Below are 10,221 nucleotides of genomic sequence, written 5' to 3'. Positions count from 1 at the left end.
TCAAAATTAAAAGAGTTTAATTTAAGAATCAATTAGAAAGAATCCTAGTTGATTGAGACTCTTGAGCTGACCTAATCTAATCGGATTAGGATTATGTCATGAGTCTGGATTCACTGCTGGCTAGATTTAAAACCCAATGGATCACACACAATAGGGATTTGATCTTGATCTAATCTATTTGGATTTACTATAAATCCAATGGGTTAATTGAATTGCTAGCACATGAGTTAACCCAAGTTTCCAATTGGGTTCAACGCAAATGTGTTTGTGCTAACTCTTTGCTTGTTGCCTTGACCTAATTTGATTGGGTTGAACCATCTAATTATTAGTTGGTTTATCTGGTTTATATGGAAGAGTTTCATGTGAATCCACCACCTCCACATCATTTACCATGCCAAAGAATAATGTGGTATCATATTTATTTTGGGAGTTAAGGGAGGAGAGTCCTTATTTCATACTTATCATAATTTCCTTACATGTTCTACATGTCCCTTAATTTTGTGTGCCATCAGATGATGCCTTGGGATATGTGGGTGTGGAAAAGGAGAAAGAGTCCTTCTCTGAGAAGAAACTCTATGCCAAAATGAATAAAAGACATCCATATTTTTAGGCGATGAAATGGAAGAGTCCATTTCATATCAAACTCTTAATTCCTTCTTTTATTTCTCCATGTGTTTCTTAATTCCTCATGACATGAGATGCCTCTTGGGATTATAGACATAGAAGAGAAAGAAGAGTCCTTCTCTGGCAAGGAGTTGAATACAAAAATTAATTGGATCCTCCCTTATATGCATTTAGTTTATGGAAAAGTCTTAATTGTTAAGGACTCTTGGTATCTCACGCTCTCCCTTAATTCCACGCACCATAAGATGGCATCCAGATTTTTCTTAGTAGAGGAAGAGTCTTTCTACTTATAAATCACTTCCTATTCCATGTCTTGATACTTTGGATTACATGCAAAAAAATTAATTAGTGTGTGTAAGGAAGATGGGACGCTAAGAGTTGGCACCCCTTGGTGACTTTTGTGGTGCCCCTTCATTCCTTATATAAGGGGGATCCCATATGGCATAAAGTTCATCCAAAGAGTTGTTTAGATGTGGGATTAGATGAGGATAAGTCAAGAAAAATCTGAAGTAAAAAAGAAAAAGAAAAGATAGAAAAATAGAAAGGAAGGAAAGAGAGAAAATGAAAAGCAAGAGATGCTTGTCCAATAATCAGATTGTTCATGTGTTGAACATAAAATCTGATTTGTGTGTGGTGAAATCTTTTAGAAAAAAATTTCTAAAAAATTTTTAGTGAAGGTCATGAAGGCATACAAGTATTGGTATAACCAGTTCTTACGAAGGACGATCGGCAGCGAGCTTGTGAAGATGGCTGCAGCACCACGATGGATTGAGAAGGGCCCTGATCAGTCCCGTGTGGATCATCATTGTAGAACTTTTACTTTGGAGTCTTGTAAAGGTCTCAAAATTACTAGATCATGGTCTTCTCATCGGTATATGGCTTCTGATCTCTTCCTGATATATATATTTTTGTTCATTTGATTGTAATCATCAAGGGGTTCCTAGGATTTTGTGTTCTGATACTCTTATTTAATTGTTAAATATTATTTTTAATTATTGAATGTATGTTAAAATTTTTAAAATTAATATTTTACTGCATCATCAAAATCCAACAGTGGTATCAGAGCCATCTTTGATTGATTCAATCAAACTTCATGTTATTTTTGTAATACGGATTAGATCCAGTTCAAACTATGTCAAAATCAGACTTTTTGATTGATGTTTACTTGATGTTCTTGATGTATTTTTGTTTATGATAAAGTTTTATCAATCCATATTCAAACCTTAGATATGAAATTATATGGTCTTTAGACTTGTGTGATAAGTTTAGATTAGATCTCATAATCTAATTTTCAATGGAATTGAAATCTAGTGCATGTGATGCGTGGACCCTTGGAATGCTACATATAGATGTACATTGCCAAGACTTAGGATTTTTGTATTTGATACATTTACCTAAGATCCAAGGGCTAACCACCATATTTTTGGACACTCACCATTGTGGGTCGACCATCTTGATTGTTGCTCAAGGTATGTGTGGGGGTCAAAAAATATTTGGTCATAGAAAGGAAGCATCAGACATTGATTAAAATTTTTGCCAATGGATTTGTTTAACTATAATTCATTTCATCTAATATGTTTAAAATTAATGATTATAGATTAAATAAAATTCATAGTTCTAATTTGATTGGAAATCATGTTTAATTCTGGTTAATCTAATTATCATTTACCTAATTTGATTAGGATTTAAATCATGGTTGATCGAATCTATGCTAATCTAATTGAATTAGGTTTAACCTAAGATTTGGTCAACTCAACTCAAATGAATGACAAATGATTGATTTAAAGTTAAAATTAGATCAAGTATCGAATCCGAATCAAAAATCCTAAATGGGTCCTATGCCCATATATTTAAACATCTTTTTTGACATATGTATGAATGATATCATAATTGATATAACATGAGATGTTTGTTATAATATTTTATAATTATTATAAAATATATGTTGAGTGGTTATGACTATGGTACATCCATGTGATGGATGTATGTATGAATGCTTCTCTATAAGCTGAATAAATAAATACATCTACAAGAGTTGCAATAGGGGCTGGGTGCCCCTGATGCATTGTATTATCAGTTGAACTTTTCTTTTGTATGTTTTCAATTATTGATTGAGATTTTTTATATGTTGATGTAAAATAATAAAAATAAATTATTTGAGAATAGATAAAAATTATTTCTTTCTATTTTCAAATAAAGATCAAGCATTCATGGTAGACTTCATAGAGATGAAGACTTAACTACCAAGCATTTGAGAGCAGAGGTGCACTAAGATTGACCATGAGATGGTTCAATCTATGATGCACCTAGGGTTAGACCCATAGATTATCCTGTGGCTCGGATGATTTTTTCAAAAGTCCATAACCATTAGTCTTCCTTTATATGCTCTTACATGCTAGTAGTTATAATTAGAATTTAAATAGCACATGATGCATGTATATGTTTAGGATGTGCATGAGATCTAAATCTCTCATATAAATTATATTAAGTCATAATGGTGAAGTGTTAAGAACACTACATCTACCTTTCTTCATGCTAAGACTGTATTATATCAAAAATCATAGTAGACTTGTTATGCTATCCACAAGGCTTGCTGTGGGGATTAATTTAATACTATCTTGGTACATAATAAAACTAATAGTACTGTTGGTGCTGAATTCTGTCAAAGTCGAAAAAGCTGGAGCTGGGATGACCGCAGCCGCTGTCGGGACCTGCAAAGAAAGTCTAAATCGGAGTTGGGGGTGCTCCAGCAAGATCTTTCGATGCTCAAGTCAGTACTCTGCTTCAATAGAAATGGAGTGCTCGAGCGAAAATTTTGGCAGAGTTTCGAGATAGAGTTACCAGCTTAGAGAAGAATGTGCCTGGGAGTTCCTTATTTATAGATGGAGGGTGTAATTGATCGATAGCAACATCTGTAACCGTCTAGTAGTGGACCGCTCAAAGCCGCGTGGAGTTTGTTATGAAGAGTAGTGGTGTCAGGGGTCGTTCAGGGCCACGTGGAGCTTGTTGCGGAGAGTGGAGTGGTGTCCGTTATCGGGACTTGCCAGAGAGTGGTGGAGCTACATGAAATTCGTTGCAAGGAGTGAAGCAGGAGGGTGGCTCTTGTCGCGACTCGTCAGAGAGTGGTGGAGCCGCATGGAATCCGTTGCAGGGAGTGGAGCAGGAGGGCAGCTCTTGTCGCGACTTGTCAGAGAGCTCGGATCCGTCGGCTGGAGCTCGACGGGGACATCTGATGGAGCAGAATGGCTCTCTATTGTTGGCCTGGGAGAAGCTCGGATGTCCCCAAAGCTATTGACGAGTCTACTATTGTTGGGTAGCTTAGGCACTGATACTACAGGTGGGAGTCACTTGCTGTAGAGGCTCGGATAGAGACTTTCCATTGGCGAAGCTCGGTAGGAATCCGATTGCCAGAGAAGTTCATCTGGGATTCGCCCGATGTGGAAACTCGCCTGAAGATGATCCATTGGGGAAGTTCAATTTTATGAAGGATCTTGGTGGAGGGTCAGTCGGTGATGGACTTCGGATGGCATTGGGGAGGTTCAGCAGGCACCGGAGGCGATCGATCGTTGTAGGAATCCAGCTGCTGGAGCCCAATCGTCGTAGAAGCTCATCCAATATCCAATCATTATAGAAGTTCGGTCAGAGTCTGGTTCTCGTAGAAGGCTGAAAGGAGACTGCTTATTGTAGAAGCTCAGTCGAAGGTCAGTTGTCGTGGGAGCTCGGAGTAGCGGCCTGGCCGATGAGTCCTGTCCCATTGTAGAAGCTCGATCGAAGATCGATTGTCGTGGTACCTGACTACGAAGAAGCTCGGCTGAAGTCTACCTGTAATAGAAGTTCAGAACGAATATGTTTACAGTTGAGGCTCGGATGGGATTTGCTTACAGTAAGGAACCGAGGTAGGCCGTCTGCTGTAAGGGTTCGGAGTAGACTGCTCGCAGCAGGAGTTCGGGGCAAACCACTCGTAGTGGAAGTTTGGAGTAGGCCACTCATGGCAGGAGTTCGGCTACCACAAGAGCTTGGCTGGAATCTTGAAGGCGGTCGACCGCCGTAGAAACATGGAAGGAGCCTGGTTACTGTAGAAATCTCATTGTCGGGAAAGCTCGGATGCTGACGAAGCCCGAAAGAAGTTTGGGGTAGTCGATTGCTATAGAAGGATGGCTAACAGCAAGGCTCAGAGGGCCTTTGGGGTGGCGTGATGGGTGAACACTGAGGCCCATCGTTGAGGAAGTCCGGACGGTCGAGGGAGTTCGGAGAGGCATCATGTACAAAGTCGGGAGCCGGAGGAGCCCCGAAGGATCAGACCTCTGTAGACTTCGGTCGGGGGGGCACTTTATACCCAACACTGGTCCCCCTACTTCCGAGTTTGGATTCCGAATGAAGAAAGTACAGAGAATTTCTCACAGCCGAAGTTGCTCTCCTCAATTTTTATACTCAGTGGTCGTCAGATATTTTGATGCTCGGTACGCTGGTACTGGAGCCTTTTCGAAAAAGGTTTCTTCTTTTTGGGATTTCTGCTGGGGCGTGGCTCTAGGTACGGTGCAATAATTATTTTGTCAGCAGCCAGCCATTTTCAACAGCCTGTCAAAGTGAGTGGGACAGTGGCGGGTACAGGCCGGTCAGAGGAGATTCGCGATCATAACCGCTCCAGGTCCTATTGCCTATTTAAACATGTCTTCCTCCTTATGGGTTTCACCCTTCCTGAGAGAGTCCTTCGGTCCCTTCTTCTTCCCCGAGAGCTCCCGCCTCCTCTAGCATCCTTCTCAACCTTAGGCATCCTCCGGGTCTCCCATCATCCTTGCCACCCCTCCGCACTCCCCAGGCCAACCTATGTTAGTCCTGGAACTTCTCGTTGTTTTTCTCTTTTTTTTTTGTGCCCTGTTCGCTTAGCTTCCTTAAGGGCCTATTCGCTATTTTTTTAATTTTTTTGGGATTTTGTAGCTTTCATTCGATCTAAAATATCTTTCGATACCTCCTCTTCTAGTAGTTCTAGGAGTTCGTCAGCCCCAGTTTCTTATAGTACTGGTACCGTAGACGAACCCATAGCTAGGACCGAATCTTGTCCGGCCTTTGCGCCGGACACCATCCCTGGCTCCTTGACTCCAGATGAATTCTCACTGATAAGGATTCAGTATGGAGTTCCTCCAGAGTACGAGCTGGAGCTTCCCGAGCCATCTGACCGGGCTAGCGCCCCTCCTCCCGATCGCTTCTGTCTGTACCAGGAGGCCTTCCGTGTCGGACTTCGGCTCCCGCTGCCGCCCTTTATTGTTGCTCTCTTTTATTTTCTGAACATTTCTCTAGCTTTCGATGTGCCAAACTCCTTTAGATTTTTTATAGGATTTCTTTCCCTTTGTAGTTTAGTCGAAGTTCGGCCGACTATTTCTTTGTTTAGGAGCTTCTACACCTTCAAATGTCATCCCTCGACAAGGGATTGGTGGTACTTCTCCCCCCAGTTCAATAGAAAGGGGTTACTGAAAGGCACCCCCTCTTCCGTCCATAATTGGAAGGAGAGGTTCTTCTACGTCCGATGCCCAACCTTAGAGCTAGGGTTATCCCCTTGGGGTTCTCTTAGGAATTTCGTCCATCGAGCCTCTAGCCTGAAAAGGGATGACCTCGAGGCCTCAAAAAAGCTCGAGGCCTATCGAGTCCCTCTCCTCCCCGAACTTCTGAGGGAACAACTTTTGTTCAATGTCAGTCTGAGCCCCCTTAACCCTGTCGGTACCTCTCCCTTTTTTGTCTCTCTCTTTTCTTCCCTTTTTTTTTATAGTACTTCCCCTTCTTCTTATTCCTCTCGAAGCTATGCTGATCTTCTTTTATCGCAGACATGGATGCAAGCGTGGCTTGGAGGTTAGTCTAGGGTCTCAAGACCCACAAGAGAAAGGATGCCTCAACTTCGGGTTCGATGAAGAAAGCCAGGACAGAGGGGACAAGCTCGGCCACACCTACTTCGAAGCCCGTCGCCGTCGAAGTCCCCTCCGACGCCGAACCTGAAGTCCCCCGAACCCTTTCACAGAGCCCCCCGACCGAGGGTCCCATTTTGAAGGTTCGTCCCGAGGGGTACCTGGGGTCGAAGGGAGGAAAAGAAAGATGACTCTAGCCCGGAGGAGTCACAGTCACAGGGCTGCCGCCGAGGGGGTCGGCGGCTCTGAGGAAGACCTGAGGAAAAATCCCTTCAACAACAGGGACTTGATAAAGAGGCTGGTCGAAGGGTGCATCCTGCCCGAGGTCATCGAGAGGATTGTCCTCGCCGATCCCGAACTGTGGGTCTGGGATTCCCTGGGATCCTTCCTCGAAGTAGGTTAACTCACCCTTTTTTCTCCTTCTTGCCTCTTTATTCGACTTATTCTTCAGCCTTTATATTGACTCCCCGACCTTTCGTGTAGATCGGGCACCAGCTGGTCGCCAACGTCGAGGTGGTGAAGATCGCCAAGAGGGAGGCAGCTCGGGCGGAGGAGGGCCACCTAGCTGGGGCCGCTCGCCTCGTGGAGAAGATCACCGAGGTCCTTAGTCTCCAGGGGTTACTGGAAAAGGAGGGACAGACTTCATCCAATCTGAGGACCGCCTTAGAGGAGGAGAGAGGGAAGGCTGAGGCCGAAATCTCCGGACTAAGGGTGCAGGTTTTTAAGCTGAAGGCGCAGGCTTCCGAGCTGAAGGCGCAGGTTTTCGAGCTGAAAGCATGGATTTCGTCTCTGACTTCGGAGGTAGGGGCCCGAGCGGTGGAGGAGTTCAAAGCCTCCTCTGAGATGGAGGATCTAAAGGTCTGGTTCGGTCAAGATGCCTTCATCAAGGGTTTCGAACTCTGTCAAGAGAAGGTGGCTGGGAGGTTTCTCGAGTTGGATTTTGGCTTCCTGAATGAGGCATCCGATGATGAAGCCAGACCATCCGAAGTCGCTTCCGGTCCTCCTCCCATCGGGACCTCGTCGACCGCCGTGGTTGCCGCTGACGATCTTTCGGGGATGTCGAGCCCCTCTACTTCTGCCCTAGAGGTCCGAAACCTCTAGCTTTGTATTTATCCTTTGTGGTGATATATACATTTCTTTTGTTCTCTTGTACTTGAAACTTATTTGATCAATGAAGCTGGATTCATCTTTACGGAGGGTCCCTCTCCCCTTTTCGTATTCTTTTCCTTCTTTTTGTCCTCTTGCATTGATTCGAGTCATGGCACTCTTGTCTTCCAACGACAGTGTCCTGTCGAAGCTCTTCCCCTGCCGGAGGGTATTCCCATGAAGTCAATGATACGAGACCTCCAAAGGGAAGTTCGTCAATTGACAGAAAAATCTAAGAAGCTGGAAGACAAACTCCACCAGCTGAGAAAGAGCCACTCGAAAGTTACTACAGAGGCTATTCGCCTTCAGGACCTCCACAAAAAGGGGCTCATGGAATTCACCCGGAAGAAGGCCAACTTCGTGATGGAGCTCGAGGAGCTCCGGAAGTGTGCCAGCGATCGAGCTTGGGCTCAGGCTTCCAAGATCAGCTCTCTCAAGGTCGAGCTGGTGGCTACATGGGAGAAGATCGGCCAGCTGGAAGGAAACTCATCCTGGCTCGCAGTCCAAGCTGACCACGATCAAGACTAGTCTAAGAAGTTCTCCGACCTTCAAAAGCAGCTGCAGGATGCTGAGGTGAACTATAACGCCTACCGAGTCGGCTGGAGTGGGCAGATAAAGGACTACCGAAGGAAGCTCCAAATGGCGACCGACGAAGTAGCCCACCTTCGGAGGTAGTTGTCCGGGAGAGTCCAGCCTGCCTCTACATGAGGCTCCGATGAGCTCTGCTCCTTGAGGGAGACTATGGTGGAATTATCTGTGGCCCTTGGGTGGAGGGAGGTTAAACTACAGTGGCTAAAGATTCAGCTAGTCCACGAGCAGCAGACGGTCAAGGATGTCGAGGCAGAGTCCGAGGTCCTGAGGAGGAGGCTTCGAGAGTCAGAGGACGAGCACCGACGGTTCCACCAGATGCTCCAGGATATGCTGCTGAAAAAAGGGAACTAGAAGAGGAAGTCAAAGATTTAAGGCAATCCATAGCAAGGGCCGGGACTGAGAGCTCGAAGTCGGAAGAAACTGGGTTTCCTTAGAGCCTCTTCTTCTTCTTTCTTTTTCTTCTTCTTTCTTTTTTGGCCTTTAAGGCTTTGTAATGCATACTTCACCAATGAAATGTGAATGAAATCATTTATTACCTTGCCCATTCTGGTATTAAATGGTTGTCTACCAAACTCCATTTGTCTTCCATCTTGTTTGGCGTCGACATAGTTTGTAATCCCTTGCTGATTCTTGCATTGATTCATCGTTCACCAAACTTCTTCTGTCTTCCATCTTGTTCGTTGCCGATGTAGTTTGAAGATTCTTGGTTGCTGTCGTGTCGATTTGTCCTTAGGGACTAGAGATTTCTGACAAGAGTTTTCTCTCTTGTCAGGATGAGGTCCCTTGTGCCTTTGATGTGGTTCATTTTTCGCCTATCGCCGGTGTAGTTCGTCATCTTTTCTTTTCGTCTCCCCTTTTCTTCTATGTTTGAGTGAGGGTCTTCCCTCCGCTCTTGATGGGGCCGTGAGAGTGTGGAGGAGCCATTGAGGAAGCTTTCCTCTTTGTCGATCAACCAAGTCTTTGTTTGCATTGGGACGAGGTCCTCCCCTCGTTCCCGATAGTCGGTTTCAGCTCGTGTTAGGATGAGATTCTCCTCCTATTCCTGACAAAGCTGTGGGGGCACATAAGGGCCGTTGTGAGGGCCTTTCCTCCCATCCGATCTTTAGAAAACTGGGCCTTCGACTTTGCTCATGTTAGGATGAGGTTCTCCTCCTGTTCCTAATAAGACTGTGGGGGCACATAAGGGCCGTTGTAAGGGCCTCTCCCCCCATCCGATCTTTAGAAAATCGGGCCTTCGACTTTGCTCATGTTAGGATGAGGTTCTTCTCCTGTTCCTAACAAGACTGTGGGGGCACATAAGGGCCGTTGTAAGGGCCTCTCCCTCCATCCGGTCTTTAAAAAATCGGGCCTTCGACTTTGCTTATGTTAGGATGAGGTTCTCCTCCTATTCCTAACAAGGTTGTGGGGGCACATAAGGGCCGTTGTAAGGGCCTCTCCCCCCATCCGATCTTTAGGAAATCGGGCCTTTGACTTTGCTCATGCTAGGATGAAGTTTTCCTCCTGTTCCTAACATGCTTAGTTTTGTTTGTTTGGGGGAGTTATCTCCCGTCGTTGTAAGCTCATACCAAAAGAAAGAATGCACAAATATGAAGAGAATTTTCATTCAGGGCAAAGTTGTTGGTAATACATTCGTAGATTTTTCAAACTCTATAACCGCGGGAGGTCTGCTCCTCACCGGGGTCCCCCCGAGATGGAGTTGATAATCCCAATCAGAGGCCGATCTTCTGGATGCTTCTCCCTCCTTGGCGGTTTCGACTGCGGCAGGGCCCTAGGTCGATCTTCTCTTCCTTCAGGTCGGCATCGAATGAATCTGTCGAGCCGACCCCATCTGATGAGCTCCTCGATCTCATCTCGAAACTGAATACACTCCTCCGTATCGTGGCCGTGGTCACGATGATAGAGGAAAAATTTGTTCGGGTTGCATTTTTTGGAGTGCGAGCGCATCCTCTCCGGCCTTGGGAGC

At 45.1% G+C, this 10,221-nt stretch overlaps 1 protein-coding gene across 2 annotated transcripts; it reads left to right on the top strand.

Annotated features, from left to right (window-relative positions):
- Nucleotides 1–1,097: 1,097 nt before the first annotated feature.
- Nucleotides 1,098–7,696, top strand: LOC140858863 (uncharacterized). 2 transcript variants are annotated; one of them, XM_073260144.1, is made up of 4 exons: nt 1,098–1,495; nt 3,293–5,272; nt 6,444–6,915; nt 7,005–7,696. In XM_073260144.1, the coding sequence occupies exons 3-4, from the start codon at nt 6,709–6,711 to the stop codon at nt 7,620–7,622; spliced, it is 825 nt and encodes a 274-aa protein (XP_073116245.1). In that variant the 5' UTR covers nt 1,098–1,495; nt 3,293–5,272; nt 6,444–6,708; the 3' UTR covers nt 7,623–7,696. The 2 variants fall into 2 exon arrangements, with proteins under 2 accessions (XP_073116245.1, XP_073116244.1); XM_073260143.1 differs by having other exon boundaries at nt 3,293–6,335.
- The last annotated feature ends 2,525 nt before the right edge of the window (nt 7,697–10,221 follow it).

Source organism: Elaeis guineensis, chromosome 6 (assembly GCF_000442705.2).
Source record: "Elaeis guineensis isolate ETL-2024a chromosome 6, EG11, whole genome shotgun sequence".
Lineage (NCBI taxonomy): Eukaryota > Viridiplantae > Streptophyta > Magnoliopsida > Arecales > Arecaceae > Elaeis > Elaeis guineensis.
This window is presented reverse-complemented; position numbering and strand designations above follow the sequence as displayed.

What these genes read in the sequence shown, in the direction of transcription:
- LOC140858863 (XM_073260144.1), top strand. Translation starts at nt 6,709, where the DNA reads ATGACTCTAGCCCGGAGGAGTCACAGTCACAGGGCTGCCGCCGAGGGG. An exon ending in CCCTGGGATCCTTCCTCGAA is followed by an intron (nt 6,916 to 7,004) that starts GTAGGTTAACTC and finishes CCTTTCGTGTAG; the next exon opens with ATCGGGCACCAGCTGGTCGC.